Consider the following 19,123-nt stretch of genomic DNA (forward strand, 5'->3'; position numbering starts at 1 on the left):
ACCCTTAGTCCACCACTTTGGTACAGGCTGAAATAAAACAAAAAACTGTTGGACGGATAACCTTGACATTTGGTACACATTTATTGTCTCCAGTGGATAAATACTGACTATAGTATCCCCTGACTTTTCCTCAATTTTTAAAATATTGATATCATGTTAATAATACACAATTGTAATTATCATGTTAATAATCCAGTGCTACTTGCGACACATTTCTGTCTTTCCATTCCTCACTCTGTCTCTCATAATGGCCCCCAAACTGTGTGTAATTCATTTTTCCAAAAAATAGACAAAATGCTCAAAGATAAAGATTAATTTAACTTTTTTATGCTGATGTTAGCATTTTAAACCAAGCAACATCGTCTATAAGTAAGTCCCTTTGGTTTTGAATTGAGGTTACGACAACAATGCATTCAGTTGGAGTGACAAGCCAATGGACACATCTAAATAAATGATTTAAGAAACATAATTTGCCCCAATTAAAAACCGCTCGTGGAGCAATTTGTTAGAAAGTTGACTCCATCACCAATTTAAGCCTTAACACCTTCAGACACTTTATGTTAGATCTTTCTTAAATTTGTCGCTCATGTCTATTTTAGTTACCGAATCAGTGGAGGATACTCATTGGAGCTCATTGACAGATGTTCAACATGCTTTTAAGGTCTGGACTCTGATAACAGACAGATCAGCAGCAGTTTGTGATTCAGTTTGTGATTCAGTTTACTCAATCCTCACCTGTGTGAATCTGATGACTGCACTGAATGTCCTTGCCAATGGGCTCAGGTGTTCCTCACATTGAATGTTGCTCTGACAGCAGGTGGCCTAGAGGTGTTAATAGTATGTCATCACATCAAGACCTGCGTTATCAAGTGCCACCTGCCAAAAAAAAGCCTTATCCATTTATCACTTCTCTGGATGTGTGTAGCATTGATTATTCAATAAGAAGCTTATTTAAGATTAGGAATAACTGAAAGAATATTATTAAGTCTGATTCAACTTAAATGTAACATTTTGTATGGTTCAGTTTGATTTGTAATAAGCAATCACATATTCAAAGACATTAGCCCAGATTTTTGTATTTATTATAAAAGCTCATATATTAATCACATCATTTCAAGTTTATAGTCTACTGATGAAAAAGTTGATTGATGGCTTCAATCAAGCCTGGCTAATATTCACTGTGCAGAAAGCTATGTCACATGGGCTGGAAAGTTTCGTGGGGAATGTGGTAAACCATTGATTATCTTTTTTGTGACTAAAAGCACATTGATAAAACAACAACAACAACAAAGATGATGAGATGTGTACTGTCCAAAATACACACTAAACTCATACAAGGCGGCAACGTTAACAAGGAAACAACAAATCCAGACTTGAAATGTAAGGACTGACAGATAAATAACAGACACATTAATTGTATAATTTACAACATAAGAGCTTATGCTTGATGTGCAATTGTGTATGAGTGCGCATGTGTCTGTATGTGCATTTGTGTACAAAGAGGACGTTGATGGCAAGAGGAGAGGAGATGCAGAGAAAGGCTGTTGTGTGGGAGAGGTGTTGACTTGTTTACTTGGATCATGTGTCGCTTCAACAAATCATATCATCGACAATGCAAACATCATGAAAGTCAGAACAATAACCTCTAATTAATTTTTTTACCACAAAATAATCATGAATTTGATATCCTTTTCCCATTAATCGAAATGTAATAAAATGCTGCGCACCAGCCAGGAATTGTGTGCGTGGATATGTGCTTATATTTGTGTACACACAAAAACCAACCACCATTATGATTGACATGTTGCAGGATGGAGGTTGCCTTGGAGACACAGAAACACAAAATGCCTTACATTCAGTCACAAATGGAGAAGCAAAACACTCTCTTTCTTTTCAGTCTTTGTGCTCAGGGTTGCTACACATTCTGTCATCTTTGTCCCAGAATCTTTTATCCTCCAGTTCACACTCCATCTGCGCTGTCAAATCGGCCGCCCTTTTATTAGTCTAGCACCTTGTTCTTGCTGACCTGTCTCCATATTTCATTATCCCATGCCTTAGACCCCTCCTACTATCCCTCTGTGCACCCCTTTTTCATCCCTTCTTCACTTCTCTGTTCACTCCTTGTCTATATTTCACAATGCATCTAGGTCACACATCAGCCTTGTGTAACTTGTACCATCTGGGGGAAAAGCTTTGACAAAGTGAAAAGCTGATGCCCAGACAAACGCGCAAACACACACAGCACTGGATGCAACATTTAGAAAAAAGCTGCCGTCTCTGCCAATGCTGTAACCATGGGAATACAGTGTAAACAGAAGCCGCTGTCAATAAAATTATTTGAGTTCCTATTCCCCTGACCAAGTTCTGTTGTTAAGGAGACAGGCGCAGAGCATGCTGGTTGAAGACGATGATTTCAGATCATCAATACAACAGGCAGGAACTAGACAGGCCAAATAAAATCAGGTGCAGCTCAGGCAGGAAACAGGACAGGGCATGAAGTTGATCATTATTATCATCTTCAGGAAGGAGGTTATGATTTTTGGTTTGTTGGTTTGTCAGTAGGATGACAGAAAACCTACTGGTACGATTTTCATGGAACTTCTTTGTGTGTGAAGTGAAGAAGAACTCTAAACCTAAATGTTGAAGCAGATTCACATCAGTGGATACAGAACTTGTTTTCACTCATGGAAATGGTTTTTATCAGAGGACTCCAAGTTTATCTAGTTACACAAAAGGAACATCACTTAGGGTTTGTTGACTTTTCTTCTGATGTAGGTTTGGTATAAATGCATGCTCATTGCAGTAACTCCACTGACAAGTTGCGTGCGTATCTGGCAGAGCGCAGTTTGAGTTCTTGGTAGCACTGTACAAAACTGTGGTAGATGAATGTGATTGGCAGTGCCAAGAGAACAATGCCGCTCACGACACACATTCCCCCAAGCACCCGTCCTCCAACTGTCACAGGGTACACATCCCCATACCCGACAGTCGTCATGGAAATGATGACCCACCAGGCGGATGCTGGGATGCTGGCAAAATCCGGGTTCTGTGTTCCTAAATTCAACCCGTGCTCCAGCAGCTGGGCCAGAGCACTGTATATTGCCATGGCGACAAAGACAAACACCATCAGCATAACCATCTCCCGGTAGCAGCGTGTGAGCGTTAGCCCCAGAGTCTGCAGGCCCAGGAAGTGTCTGGCCAGCTTCATGAGCCAGAACACTCTCATCATCCTCAGCACCCGCAGTACCACCCCGGCCACCCCGAGCCCAGCATCAGGCACCCCGGCCTGGGCCAGAGCCATGGTGACATAGTAGGGGGTGATTGCAATCACATCGATGATGTTCAGCGGCTGGCGGAGGAATTCACACTTGCTTCTGGCCACCAGAAAGCGTATCGTGCACTCTGCTGTAAACCAGCCAATACACACTGCCTCCACCGTCCTACAGAGAAAAACAGGAGAGGATAAAAATGAGCTGAAGTGACTGTAAACAGGAAATTGCAGAGGAGCTACAGTGAGATATGGATAATAGACATTGTTTGACAATCTGTAAATGAGGAGGAAGAAGGATGCAGAGCAAGAGGGAAATGAATGATGGGAAATAAGGAGGACATGTGACGCATTTCAGGGTTGACATAATTAAACAAGGACAGCAGGGTGGATATATAATAAGGAAACTGCCTGGAAACTGCACAGAGGGGGGATTAAAAACCCTCACATAGAAATAAAAAAAACAAGCAAGCACACGATAACCCCATTGATTAGCACAGCAAAGGCAATCTAACTGAACCAGAGTGAGGCGGAGCTTGTATTGTACAAAAGAACAGCCAGAGCCTCAGGATAAGTACACAAAACTAAATTATAGAGTTACTCAGAGAATTACATCATCTACTGGCATGAAACTAAATTAGAAAAATCTTGACCCAGAGTGTAAACTACATTTTTAGTGATTACCTAACCACTGTGAGTGATCCAAAACTATGTCCAGCGTGAGTGAACAAAACCCAGCCTTATATAGAGAGAGGTTGCCTCGGGCTTCCATAGAGAGAACATGCTGTGCAAAAATAATGTGAAAAGAGAGGTGCATCTTCCACCTCGCATCCAAAGAACTGAGGCCAAAATAATAGTCAAGAAGCTGACTGATAGAAGATGAATCCTGTAAATGGCTTAATTCCCTTTTGTTTGCTACACGAATATAAAATCCGTCAGTACACTTTCTATTTTCAAATGATTACCCACTGGCTTATATTATGTATCTATCATGAGTCTGATATGTTTGTCCTTCTTGTGTAGGCATACTGTGCACTGTAAACTAACCAAGCCAATAAAGATATTTTAGGTAATGAGGCACGAGGCTCCGGAAAAACCCAGGGTGTAATAATGAACACTACACGTTTAGTACATAATATGGATTGTTTATTGATTGGCTTCCTTGGAGCTTGCCTGACACGTGAGCGTCCTAACGTTTAACGTGATGCCTGAAACTTACTGTATTGATCAAAGAGGTGTTTTCAGTTTAAGCAAAAGGCTTAAGTCGCTATACCAACACATTGCATATTCCAATAACTTGCATATAGACTGTTATTGCACTATTTCACTTTTTAAACTATTTTTGTATTTACTATTTACTTGCACTATATTTCTATTTATCTGTTTTACTGTGTGTTGCACTGTTGGAGGAGCCTGTGACCTAAGATTTTCATCGTCATAACTACATAGCTATGCTCGTATATGACAAAATAAAAACCTTGAACCTTGAAGTATAGTCATGTTTTAAATATATACTGTATATAAATTCGAAGTTACTGTTGATTTTCCACCATTCAATAGAGGAAAAACTATCAGGGCTCAACATGTTGGGATGTGAAAAATGCATCCATGCCTAAACGTTATGGGTAACACATGGAACATGCGCAATAAACGCATGCGTGTGTCCATAAGTGTGTTTATTTATATATGTGTAAAGATTGTTGATTATGAAATTAATTAATCTTTCATATATTTTAACTTGTTAGGGTCATATGGTCACAACTGACTTTTATGCACCAGATGTAAAGCACAATACTGCGTCCTAAGATTTAGCAGCATCTTCAGGAAGTTTCTAGTTTTATTCCTCCAAACCTAACTGACCCCTGACTATCGCCTACCTGTGTTCCTCCACAATGTTTCTCTTGGCAGTATCCCAGTCCGGCAGGGTGCTGGCACACAGCATTATCATAGAAACCAGCACAAAGATCACTGACACTGAAGCCAAAAGCTGTGCCAATATTGAAGAGTTTGGCTCCTCGAATGTCTTGCGCATTTTCTCGAGCCATTTGGCGCGACCGGTGAGCGCAGTCTCGTGCACCTGTTCGCCCGAGCTTTGGGAGTCAACCCCCGAAACTCCGACGTCCATTTCGGAAATAGTGTCAATTCCAATCTCGGACATCCTGTCGTCCAGGCGTTTCTGGCAGCAGGAGTCCAAATGCACGCTTTCCAGTCCCCAATAGAGCATCTCTGTGTAGAAGGAAAGCTCACACACTCCGGGGACAAAGCGGAGTTTACCGGAGCGCAAGTACAACATGATGAACATAAAGACCTGTGAGTGGCGATCAAAGAAAAACTCGTTCTGGTCCCGGTCGTAGTCATCGCACAGTTCAAGAACCTCTTTCTCGGTTGCGCATGCATGCAGACGGCTGACGCGCCGGAGAGGGAAATCCTTTATCACCTCACGGGTGAAGGCGTAACGGGTTCCCCCTACATTGAGTACGCAGATGCTCTTTCCGAACTTCATCTTGTAAACCTGTAACCCACACTAAAACTCATCTTCACAGTCCAGCGTCCCTTCCATCACAGGAGTTTGGACATGTGGGGGATACAGTCTCCCCTGGCTGTCCCCACGGGGCGTGGTTGGCTCTGAGTGCAGCTCCGTGTCTGAAGGAAACTCTCCCCTCTGTCCTTTACTCCTCTCCTCTCTCTGTAGCCTGTACAACAGACTCTCCACCCCAGTAAGGGCGAGCCAATCCCATCAATGATGTCACATGCGCGCGCACGGACGAACGCATTGAAAGAAAAACATACAGGGAAACTCGAGGGACTCATTTTACAAACATCATAAACAATGTTTTGACATAGACTTTAAAAAGTAGGCTACACTACTTTTACGGATGAATCATACGCTAATTTCCTACAACCTGATATATTCAGAATCCTCAATAAACATAAACAACATCATTGCATCAACTATCAAATTATTTTTGCACAATTCTAATAAGATTTGTTTTAAAGATTTGTTTTATTTTGATCTTTCCTCATAACCGATATACTCTATTCTGTTTTAATGTTTCTATTCTATATTTACAGTATGTTCTTGACATTGTATTATCCTGTTTTCCCTTTATGATTTATGTATACACCAAACACTAAAACAACCTTGTCGTAGTTGAAAATCAACTTGGCAATAAACCTTATTCTGATTCTGAATTGCATTGCCAAAGACTGATGTTGTTGTGCCCATGACAGTGAAGAACAAATACATGTATAATAACTTATTACGAACATATAACTCCTAGTATCCCCTTAAGTAGCCTAAATCCACAGGCTAATGATATTAAAAACGTAAATGCCAAAAAAAGTTGGAACAAGAATAAATTACGCACACATTTTAAAGGTAATCATCAGGATTTGTAAAGGTAACTGTGTGTGTGTGCGTGTGTTAGTGCGCGCGCCAGTGTGTGCGCGAGTGTGTGCGCGGCCCCCCTCTCAACGTCACCAGCGGTTTTTCGGGTTGATCCGACTTCTTTTGGCTGCCGTGAGTTCACTGTATTGTAAAGGGTACTGTGAATCCTAGAGGAAGGGGGGGGGTTGATTTGGCAAAAAAATCTCCCGCTTGGGTACACATCCGGAGTCTCGACGATCATAATTCACCGCACCATTTACCTTTTAAAATACTGAGTTTTATTGTTTTTATTAATTTATTGTATTTCTCTTAGTTTATGGTTTACGTTAACACTCCGGGAGGGCAGAAATGGCGGCCAACATGTACCGGGTCGGAGGTATGTATGTCAATGTGGATCTTTTTATCAAACTGAAACCCTTCCAGTTTTGCATCCCCTGGGATTTGTGTGGCGCTATTTTTGGTTTGTTTGCACCTAATAGTGAGATACGGCTGTGCTACACGTACAGAGGTGCGTTAAGTTTCCGCAGGAAGGTGAGCGTTTCTAAATATTTTGGATTCAAAATGGGTCAGGCCTCGCGTCTGTCGTGGCCACAGCAGCTAGCCGCCAGCTTGCTAAATGGCTAGCTTACAATGTAAACATGATTCAATTGTCGGCACCCTTGTTGCTCTTTGGTTTTCGGATAGCCGCACAGGGAATACAAGGTTACGGACACACTGTAGCACTACTGAACTAGACATGTGTTCAAAAGGTTGTTAAAATGTTACCACGGACAGTGTGAGGCTGCCTTTGTATTTGCCTCTTCTGGCATGCAGCCATTAGTACGAGACCTTATTTAGCTAACGTTAGCACCAGCAATGGCTTCACTGATTAGCATTATTGCAGCTGTGGCGCCTGTACCACACTTTTAAGAGGAATGCATCTCACAGTCCTGGTAACATTACACACCCGGCTTTGCCACAATGTCCACCTATATTCTTTAGAAGCACTGTTCATTATCACATTGGCTTGTTAGCTTCTTAGCAGTGTATTGGAATTCATTATCAAATTACAGTCTCGATTAATGGCGTCGTTGCTTCCGGATGCACTTACACCTTTATTCACATCCATATTAATTCATCTTAAATGGCTCATATGCTTGCCATGTCACCTAAACATGAAGCATCTCTGCACATTTGATGTAATTGGCAACCGTTTGTATAAATGTTGTTACCATATGCATCAGCTTGTTGTCCTTATGGTCACCTCTTTCAGCTATGTTGTTGCCTTCAGGTACTATTTGAAAACGGCAACTCATAGGATGAAGTTTGATGATTCAGTTGTTTTTATGAAATAATAACACATCTGATTTGGATCTAGTCTTTTGGAAATGTTCATACCTATAGCTCGTCCTAGTTTGTGCAACATAAGAGAAGAATATACATGCCAGGGCTGGAATTCTTTCTGTTTCAACAATACAACTGGGGATAAACATTGTGAATCCAGACGTGGAGAACTTTAGTATTTATATGCAGAGACTGAATATGAAACCTTGACAACTGTAAAATATTGACCTCTTAACTGACTTGTGTATGTGCCTGGAGCATAGTTATAACAATATTTAAGACAGCACTTGAAGACAGCATTTGCCATGTTCAGAACTTTTCTTAAGTTACTGTATGTTCTGCTCAGGTAGAGGTTAACCAGGCTAGATTTCTGTACAGTGAGTTTGACTGAAATATATCTCTGTCCTTAATGTATTTATCTTACAAAATCATAACAGTGTGGTGACTGTCTCACAGGATTTGGAGACCTTGCAGTCAAATATAATCACCTTTGCCTGAACCGGTTTGACTTGGAATAGACATTGTTTGTGATGCTTGCTCAATCCATTATCCCGTCTATTAATGGCTCTTACAACCGTTAGATGTAACAATTGCTGATAGAGGTGAAACATTAGTTGATGAATGGTATGTTTAAAAAAAAAAATCAAGGAAAACAGTATTCTCACTTTATGCTCAGCCAGTTTCCTGGTTCTCAGCTTACCTAGGGAGCTAGGAATGGGTTAGTGGTGCAATAAAACGGGTTGTTGAGCATATACATCCTGTTCACTTTATAAGGTACAACCATACAATTTAATTCTATTCTACTGTTAGGATTGTAATGTATAGCGTTGTTGACACTGTCAGAGAAGGGTTGATATTATCTATACAATACAATACAATGCAGTCCAATGCCTGTGCAAACTAAGGCCCCGGCTCCACGAGGACAAATACGGCAAAACGCACCGGAGTAACGCAAATGCAACCGCAAAAAACCTTCCGTCCCCACGCAATATACACCGGATTGTGTCAAGCTCCACGAGACGGCTCCGTTTACATCCAAACGCTGGGAAAGCTGCAGTACATATGCCGAACCTGTACGTGGCGCTGTAACTTCCTCCACAAAAGCAGCAACTTCCTCCACAAAAGCAGCGAAGAAGAATGGTTGTCATGGCTGCACTTCTGTGTATTCTCCGCGGTGGGGGCCGACAGAACCGGGCAGAGTTTTTCGCCGGTCAGCTTGTGTTAAAGTTTAAATCTTCCGGACAAAATTATAAAAGTGCCGGTCAAAGGTCTTCATTGTTATTTATTGAGCTTTAAAAGAAATGAATAACGACGATATAATGATATATAATCATCAAATACACAGTCTATCTCTTTTTCCTCTCTTCTCACAGCGTCAGTGTCTGTCTCATGCAGCAGCTGATCCTGTAATGAGTGACCCGACAGTAAAAATGAACATATTTATAACTAGTTTAGGTAGTTTGAGAGGTAATTAAAATAGCTAAGGGTGATGATCTGACTTGAAGTGTGTGTTTTGCTCCCGCTGCATCACAGCGGCAGGAGCTGCGTGTCTCCGTCCTGTCAGATTAGACTTCACTCGCGTTTATGTTCATATCGAGATAAAGATAAATAATCTGAATTCAAGGAGGAGCTCCTGTAGATGTTGCACAAAGAACTGTAGCATGGTCAGTAGCGACTGGAGCACGATAGCAACCCTGCGGGGGAGAGGCGGGGCTATGAAAACGAATGACCGTATAGGCGACTCCACGGCCCCGTTGGACCCCCCAGAGCGCTCCGTTCCCAGATCTATCCACCTTTGGACCCGTTGTCGTTTGCGGGGTCTGTTTCTACGTTTCCCTTACGGCGTCGTCGAGCTTAGAGGGCTATACGCATGAGAAATATGCGGATTCAACCCGTTTTCGTCCTCGTGGAGCCGGGGCCTAAAACATCAATGGTAAACTTATTGTTTAACTAGATTGGATAGTGAAGACCTCCGTATAGGCAGATGGAGTATACATGTGCTCCATGGATGGTCCCATTTACAGAGTTGGCGAGACGATCCTCAGACTTTGATGTGTTAATGAGCTTTGAGTGGTAATGTGGAAACAACATGGAGGTGTTGCAAAGAAAATCTGTAGTAGTCCTGTTTTATTGCTCAGTGTTCCAGGAAGCCTATTTGCCTAACAACAGAGTACAAGTGAAACCAATCGGGTGAGCCATGAAAGTGTGTACTATGCTTTCGCCAGCTTTCCAAGTGTTTCAGACTTTAAGGGCCACTCGCGTAAACTTTTTCAAGTCTGGAACCGATTATTCTGACCCAAGATGAATACATCACAACAAATCTAAACTCGCAATGTTGACAAAGTGAAGCAACATTTGAGTATATGCCCTGTGATTCAGATATTATCCAAAATCGAATGGGGTTTTCCTTCCTCTTACGTATTAAATCATCTCTGACAGTGTCAATTAAAACTTCATGACGGTGAGCTATTGAATGCCATTCCATTTGACAGGTTTAGCTAAAAAGACGTCACAATGTGTCCCACAGGATATTCGGTAATCTGATACAGTGACGTGATCATTCCATGTTTTCTCTTGCAGATTATGTATTCTTTGAGAACTCCTCCAGTAACCCTTACCTGATCCGGCGAATAGAAGAACTCAACAAGGTACTGAAGTGTTTGTTTGTCTCTTTTGTGTGTGTGTTTATGCCGTTTATTGCCTGAGGGTGAATAGCTAGGATTCCTCCCTGTTTGTATCCCCACCCCCCACTTTGAAAGGGTGTGTGCGTGTGTTTGCAATTTGTGAACACTAAAAAGTGTTTGTAATAAAAGGTAACCTGACAGGTGATAACCAGCCTCATAACTGCCACAGATATCACTGGACACACCTGAATGTGTAGGCGGGGGGATTACTGTAACACACTTTTCAGGAGCTCAGTTAGCTTTGAATAGAAGATGAGCTCAGTGGCCGATCTGGCGATGCTTCCTGTTTTTACTTTATCCTAGATGAGTATCAATTATGTCAGTTAGGAACACACCAAAGCTAACTTTTATTTAATACTAGACAAGCATCTTTAATGGGCGTGTCAGAAAAGAGTAGTACCCACGGCAAAGGATCCAACTTCAATTCTGACCTCAGGATTTTTTTTTATTCTGTCTCTGTAAAAAGGGAACTGGTGACCCCAAAACAATCATAACAAGAAGAGCTTTTCCTGTGTGCATTTGTACTCAGATACATTATCATGGTGTAGGTGGAAAGAGGTCAGACAAACATATAGTACATATGTGTACACAGTAGACTGTTATCATTAGTGATAAACGGGGGTGGACAAAATAACAGGAGCTCATTGAAGCATGATGCAATGTAACAGTCACCCTCCAACAGATGCTGCCGGTATGAAGCTTGTTTTGTTCTTTTTTTTTTGTTGTGGCTGAAAGAAAATTGTTGATCAAAATTGACATACATTTTTGTGGCTGTAGATTATGTTGGTGTTGCATTGTATTGCGATTTGTAATGATGCATTCCTGTTATTTTCTGCACATCTCTCAGGTTAACACTGTCCTAAAATACATCTGCTCTTACCTAAAAGCTCAATGTGAAAGCAGCAGAAGTTGGAAACAGTTTTGACACGGAATTTAATACAGGCTGAGTCCTTAAGCCTGTCGGCCTAATTACACAGCGTGACAATCAATCAATCATCTGATCAAAAGCGCTGTTGCTGCCCTGGTCAGCCTGTCATAGCAGCATAGCCTGATGTGCACACAAAGGAGCAAGGTCTCCTGGGAAATTAGAGGTTTGTGCAGGGAGGTGTTGCCACTGCTCTCATTCACCCTGGATCCCTCTGCTCTCTGTGTTTCAGACGGCCAGTGGAAATGTGGAGGCCAAGGTGGTTTGTTTCTACAGAAGGAGAGACATCTCCCACAGCCTCATCCAGCTCGCAGACAAACACGCAAGTGAGTAGTAACTCCTGTCGCACACTAATGGCGCATTTCCACTGCAGCACGTAGCACGGTTTAAGCGTGCCGTGCCAAACCCAGCCCGTTTTTTTGTTGCGTTTCCACTAGGGGTAGTTCCGGCTAACAGGTACCTTTTCACAGTTTTTCTGGCCCTCCAAAATCGTGGTTCTTTCCGGGCCAACAACCGGGCTGAATATGCTAAACTAGTGACGTGAGTGGCTACAACTGAATGAACATATCTGACCGTGATGTAATTGTAATCAGGGATGCAAACTTGTCACCTTTCGGCGAAATTCGCCGTTTTGAATCCAAAATAGGTCGTTTGTGTGATTCATGTAGATCTGCAATAAAAATATTTTTGGGGTATGGGGGGGGTCTGGGACCCGGAGTAATCTGAGGGTCTAGCTTCAGCAGCTACATTACCTACGGGTGCGTTCGTTAATATTAACTGTGCGGTCCGGAGTCACTGTGGCACAGACTGGACCGCTGGTGAACAGCTGTTAGAACGGGCCGTTCAGGTGTTCAGAGCAGAGCTCCCTGTCGTAGCGGCAGAGCGTGATGTGCACTGAAAAGTGTTCCTGTCGCAATATTATTTAAGGAATCGTTGAGCTAGCTAACTAGCATACATTGTCACTATCTGCTAACGTTAGCTTTAGCCTTCGTTTTCTAATAGTTTTTTTCATAGGCTATAAACGGAGGTGGTATAAGTATAGATCTTGTACTTGAGTAAAAGTAGAAGTACCCAGGTCTTGTACTTGAGTAAAAGTAGAAGTACTCAGATTTTCTACTTGAGTAAAAGTAGAAGTACCAGAGTGTAGGAATACTCTGTTACAGTAAAAGTACTGCATTCAAAATGTTACTCAAGAAAAATAGAAAAGTATTCTCATCAAAATATAGTGAAAGTAGCGACAGTAAAAGTAGTCATTGTGCAGATTGGTCCATTTCAGAATAATATATATGATATGTTTTATAATGATTGATCATGAAAGTGTTCTCAAAGCTGGTAAAGGTGCAGCTAGTTTGAATGACTTTGTATACTGCAGGGTAGCTTGTGAATTTACTCCAGGTGGAACTAAAGTCTGATTTAACACTTGATTATATTTCACATCATTCATCCACATCTGTGAAGTAACTAAAAGTATTAAATACATGTAGTGGAGTACAAGTACACCATTTACCTCTGAACTGTAGAGGAGTAGAAGAACAAAGTAGCAAAACATTGAAATACTAAAAGTACAAGTATCTCAAAATTGTACCCAAGTATAGTACTTGAGTTTATGAACTTAGTTACTTTACACCAGTGGCTATAAAGATAGAAAGACTAAGCCTTGAACAGAGACATGAAAATACATTTTCAAAATGCTCAACAGTGCTGCCAAAATTATAAACTGACTGCTACACAATTAAAATAAATGCTTTTATATATTTCTATTAGATGTGACTCTTTGGCGTTTCTGTTATTATTATTAACTGCTTTAGTTGTTCTGACTGCTAAAATCCTCTGTTATTCCTCATTTTAAAGCCGATATTCCGTGGGGTCGGGGGCCTCGGGCCTCGGATCCTTGTCACCTTTTTCATACCTGATGAGTTTGCATCCCTGGTAATACACATTTCAAAATGATGCCGAAGTAACAACATACTGATACCGGCTAGTAAAAACCAGGAATTAATGCTTTGACAAGTCTGCAGACAGACGGCAGGCGAAAAACCTTTTAAAATGCGTGTTTTCTGAATGGAGATCGGCTAAGCTAACGGTATATATGCTCCGACCGTCCACACTCACAACAACGGCCTATACAGAAATAAATAATAATAATAATAATAAATAAACCAGCGACTGTATTCGCCATGACACAGACAGTCTGTGGTTTGTACTTGTTTAACTTTTTTCTAGTTTCTGAACAGATATGAGGAGCTGTGAGCTCTGAGTGCTAACAGCTAACGGCTGATGTTGGTTTTCTGTGGTTCGCATTGAAGATGACGCCACAGCTCCGCCTACACTGCGTTACTATAGTTACTGCCCCAGCTACTAAACTGTAATGGAAACACAGCATAAAGTGAGCCTGGCCTACCAAGGCCTAACTATACCGTACTAAGCCGTGCGAGGCCCTGCAGTGGAAATGCGCCATAAGACTACTTTTTGTTCAGGTGTCACATGTGAATAAAAGTCCCTTTTTTAAAGCAATTCAGTGTTGAAGGAGACGGTACAATACACATCAGTTAGGTAGCTGATAGACAGATAATAGTTTAGAAACAACTTACATTTTAATGCTAAACATTTCCTGGTTTTACCTTCACAAAAGGGAACATTTTCAGCTTTTCTCTGTTGTTTATGATTCTAAAAATAACATTTTGGTTAATCAATCAATTGTGAAAATAACCTACAGGCTAATTGCTAAAAAATAAATAATTAATTTGTTGGTTGCAGGCCTACTGAAATGTATTAGCAGCAAACAACATCTGTAAATCTTCACGCTTGGGAAGTGGGAATCTGGGAATTTTCTACATTTTAACACCATGAATGACTCAAAGGATGAATCTATTGTTACAATTGTTGGTCAATTCTGAACTAATGAATAGATATTCCTGGAGCAGTCGAAAACTGTATGGTTTTCCTTTGTGTTTTGAGCCAGCCATAGTGTGGAAAATGTAATTATGGGCTTTATGCCGCCTGTCAGTCAAGCAGACGTCTCCAGCTGCTTTTCCACTTAGCACGTCCTGTGCACATTGTTACATTTATCACCAATATCATTATTATTTTTTTCATGTCTTTCACAGCTCCATAGTGAAACCATTTAGACACATAAATAGACGCTCCAGTGCAACTTGAACATATGCTGCTATTCATAATTATAGTCCACATACATATTTCAATTACCAGGGGGGAGAGAATTAGATTGAGCCTGTATGAAGAGGAAAATGAAAAGTGTTTCTTTTATCACAATAACACCTGTACTGTTTGGGAATCCTTCTAACTGGTTCCAGTGGTGTTTCATTTTGTCCTTTGGTCTCAATAAAACTAATTGTTGATCACTTCCTTGAAATAAAAACAAGAAACGTCTGCCAATACAATCCCAGAACTTTGAGTAGGATGATTAGGATGAAAACACTGCAAACATCGCTGCAACAACCCGCTGCTGCAGATACACTCTTTACAACATCAGGAGGATACGTCCCCTCCTGACTAGTGTTAATTTCGTCAGCTGTTTTTTAATTTAGTTTTAGTCTTAGTCCTGTGTTAAATTTCCTTTTTAGTTTTAGTCATATTTAGTCACCTTCATCCTGTTTTTGTTTAGTCAAGTTTTAGTCGACTAAAAGTCTGAGCATTTTAGTCTTATTTTAGTCAAAGAAAACTAATTATTTTAGTCTACTTTTTGTCAATGAAAACGGTTGAGTCTTTTTTAGTCATCAGATTATATAGAACATTTCAGCCAAATCCAATAATTTGTCATTTTAGTCACACTTATTTCACAATAAGATTATATCTTGTCCTTATTTAATTAAAAACACAGGTTGAATGATTAAGAATGCAGAGTATCTGGTCAGGTTTGTGGTGTTTTTACCAGCTGTGTTATGGCCACATTGCTTCCCTTCTGATAAAACAATGCATTCGCTTTTTTTCTCCGCCTCATTGTAGTGAAAATGGGCCCAAATATCAAATCGTTTCTTTCTCCCAAGCAGTGGTGGCGTTATACTTTTTCGTTGTCAGTCATTTTGACAGACATGATCGTAACATTTCCGTCATAATCCATTATTACCCGTCGAGTCTGTACACAACTCGTCACTCACTCGCGCTGGCGGGACGGGACGGGGGGTATTCGGTTAACGCGACCACTGCTCCCAAGCCCTGTTGTTGCCATTTTATTTTCTGTTAAATAAGGTAAATTAGAGCCGAGTCTTCCTGACAGTTCACAGTGTGCCGCTGGCCCGGTGTAATTCAAATGTACCGCCGCGCGCAGCACAGACACACAGCTGCTGCCCAGCCGCAGCACTGGAAATGGAACTGCTGGGAGAAAAACTGACTATCAGAGATGTAACGTTATCTTTGATAATATTTAGTCTCCTCATTTTTCGTCAGCGAAAGTAAAGAGAGATTTTGGCATAGTTTTTATTTAGTAAACTACATTTACGTCTCGTCACTTTTCGTCAACGATATTGCATGTTGATTTCGTTACAGTTATTGTTTACTGCCGTCTCGTCATCGTCTCGTTTTAGTCATGGAAAAAAAGGTTGTTGACGAACATATTTCGTCAACGAAATTAACACTACTCCTGACCCAGAAAGCGACGCAGCTTCTGGTCCAGGCTCTCGTCATCTCACGCCTAGACTACTGCAACTCCCTCCTGGCTGGTCTGCATGTGCCATCCAACCTCTGCAGCTCATCCAGAATGCAGCGGCTCGTCTGGTCTTCAACCTTCCTAAATTCTCCCACACCACACCGCTCCTCCGCTCCCTTCACTGGCTTCCAGTAACTGCTAGAATCCACTTCAAGACACTGGTACTAGTGTACCATGCTGTGAATGGTTCTGGCCCTTCCTTCATCCAGGACATGGTTAAACCATACACCCCAGCACTTGCACTCCGCTCTGCATCAGCCAAACAGCTCGCTGCACCCGCACTGCGAGGGAGACCCAAGTTCCCATCAGCAAAAACACGTCGGTTTGCTATCCTGGCTCCAAAATGGTGGAATGAGCTCCCCATTGACATCAGGACAGCAGAAAGCTTACACATCTTCCAGCGCAGACTGAAAACTCATCTCGTTCGACTCCACTTCGAGCAATAAAATAAAAAGCTCTTATATACTAACTAAGCACTTACATATTAACAAAGCACTTATGGCGCGTTTCCACTACACGGCCTCGCTCGGCCCCGCTCGGTATGGCTGGGCCTCGTTAGGACTGGCTCACTTTATGGCGCATTTCCATTACAGTTTAGGAACTGGGGCAGTATCTATAGTAACGCAGTGTAGGCGGAGCCGTGACGTGATCTTCAGAGAACCCCAGAAAAAACAACACAGCCGTTAGCTGTTAGCACTCAGAGCTCACAGCTCCTCATATATGTTCAGAAACTAGACAAAAGTTAAACAAGTACAAACCACAGACTGCCTGTGTCATGGTGAATACAGTCGCTGGTTTATTTATGTCTGTATAGGCCGTTGTTGTGAGTGTGGACGGTCGGAGCATATACTGCGTTAGCTTAGCCAATCTCCATTTAGAAAACACGCATTTTAAAAGGTTTTTCGCCTGCCGTCTGTCTGCAGACTTGACAAAGCATTAATTCATGGTTTTTACTAACCGGTATCAGTATGTTGTTACTTCGGCATCATTTTGAAACGTGTATTACAATTAAATCACGGTCAAATATGTCCATCTTGTTGTAGTTGTAGCCCCCTTGCAAGCGATGCTCTCTCTAGTTTAGCATACTCAGCCCGACTCAGCCTCGTTGTCTCTGGCCCTAGACCCACGATTTTATGAGGCCAGAAAAACTGTGAATTAGGACCCGCCGGCCGGTACTAGGCCAAGTGGAAACGCAACCAAAGACGGGCCGCTGACGTCACAGCCCTCTTAAACCGGGCTGCGCGCTGTAGTGGAAACGCGCCATTATACAAACAAAGGACTGGCTTATCTAAAGCCAGTTGAGTAGCACTTAAAATGTTTTGGCTCTATGAAACCTAATGTACTTGATTGAATGATTCTGTTTTCTTCAAGTTTGTATCTTCTTGGTCGAATGCACTTATTGTAAGTCGCTTTGGATAAAAGCGTCAGCTAAATGAAATGTAATGTAATGATGAGAAACCAGCTGCCGTAGACCCAGAAAATAATAGTTAGTGTTGATTTTTCTGCCTGAGAATCAGCACTGACAGGAAAGACAGGAATATCTTATCTCATTCTTTTCTCTCTGTGTGGTCAAACCGCTTGGGGAAAACCAGTTGTGCTAATTTGGCTAGACTCTGTAAACATAAAGCATTATGAACCGTACAGTTTGCATGGACATATGCACTCATCGTACCACAGTGCCAATTCCACAAGCTTTTTTGAGTCCGTCGTCTACCAGCTGCTCACAGAAGATACTGTAACAGTACCATTTAGCGTTGCCTACCAATTTGCATTGTAAACAAATAAAAATCACACAGTTTATGGCTCAGGAGGAAAATTAAAGGACAGACAGTGAATGTGATACACACATATAAATCAGAATGTGCAGTATTATAGCTAACACATCTTAACTGTCTGTACTTATGACCAAGCTACAGTTAAATGTTTGGATTATAGAGCCATGGCTCAGATTATCTTAAAAATAGAAATGTTCCATTGTTATCAAGCCATGCAAACAGTTTTGAATTTATTTGTCTAGAGTTTAATGTATTTTCCCCTGAGATTACTGTGACTGCCTCCCTAACAAAATAGTATTAATAATAATAATAGATGTTATTTATATAGCGCTTTTCCTGGTGCTCAAAGCGCTTGCCAATAGCAGTGAAAATATTTGTGTTTGCTGCTCTCAAAACCACCTAAAACTATCTTAGATACATTTTTTTACTATTTTTACTTTGCAACATTGGGGTGCATGCATTTACTCATCCACTGCCGAAATCTTGCCACAATGAATTAGCAAACAGTCGCTAACCTCAAGAGAATCAATAGATGGACTTCCTGCAGTTGCCTGACAGTAGTTTGCAAGTGAAAGGCTTTCCATTTGAAACAGCAGCAGCAGCAGATAACAAAAAAAACCTTTCTTATTGCATCAGCTGAATGAGAGCATATCAGAAAACAGCAAGGCTGCTATCTGTTGGATAAAAGTAAGAACAGCAACTTATACAGGAATCAGAGAGTCTATGTTACACTAAAATCTAAAGGAAGGGACTTTGAAAAATGTTGAGCCAATCAGAGACACAGTGAGGGGTGAGGGGTTTGGTATGCTGCATCGGAAGTGCTTATCAGGGGGTGTTCATCGTCTGAAATCTCCTTCCCTCCCAAATATCTGATGTTGGAAATAGTTGCGACTTCCAAAGGTTTTAATACTTTTCAGAAATGAACTGTCCCCAAGCCCAGTTCACACAATTAGATTAGATATATTTTATTGATCCCCAACTCCTGTTTGTTTTTCATGGTTGTGTAAGTTGGAAATAAGCAGGATTTGAACTGCTCTCTCCAGCTCTTTTTTTAACACTTTTTTTGTGTACAAACAACAGAAACACCTTGAATG

General features: G+C 41.3%; 2 protein-coding genes across 2 annotated transcripts in view; one reads left to right on the top strand and one right to left on the bottom strand.

Moving 5' to 3' along the window:
* Positions 1-1,058: 1,058 nt before the first annotated feature.
* kcng3 (potassium voltage-gated channel, subfamily G, member 3) lies at positions 1,059-5,771 on the bottom strand. The gene is made up of 2 exons (XM_034119267.1): positions 5,146-5,771; positions 1,059-3,440 (listed from the first exon to the last, which is right to left on the bottom strand). The coding sequence occupies exons 1-2, from the start codon at positions 5,769-5,771 to the stop codon at positions 2,795-2,797; spliced, it is 1,272 nt and encodes a 423-aa protein (XP_033975158.1). The 3' UTR covers positions 1,059-2,794.
* A 1,023-nt stretch (positions 5,772-6,794) lies between these two features.
* mta3 (metastasis associated 1 family, member 3) overlaps positions 6,795-19,123 on the top strand; it is a 33,129-nt gene continuing 20,800 nt past the window's right edge. Inside the window, 3 exon segments of the mRNA XM_034119268.1 lie at positions 6,795-7,032; positions 10,560-10,627; positions 11,821-11,914. Coding sequence (XP_033975159.1) covers positions 7,005-7,032; positions 10,560-10,627; positions 11,821-11,914 — 190 coding nt within the window. The 5' untranslated portion in view covers positions 6,795-7,004.

The sequence above is a fragment of the Trematomus bernacchii genome, unplaced genomic scaffold, assembly GCF_902827165.1.
Source record: "Trematomus bernacchii unplaced genomic scaffold, fTreBer1.1, whole genome shotgun sequence".
Classification (NCBI taxonomy): Eukaryota; Metazoa; Chordata; class Actinopteri; order Perciformes; family Nototheniidae; genus Trematomus; species Trematomus bernacchii.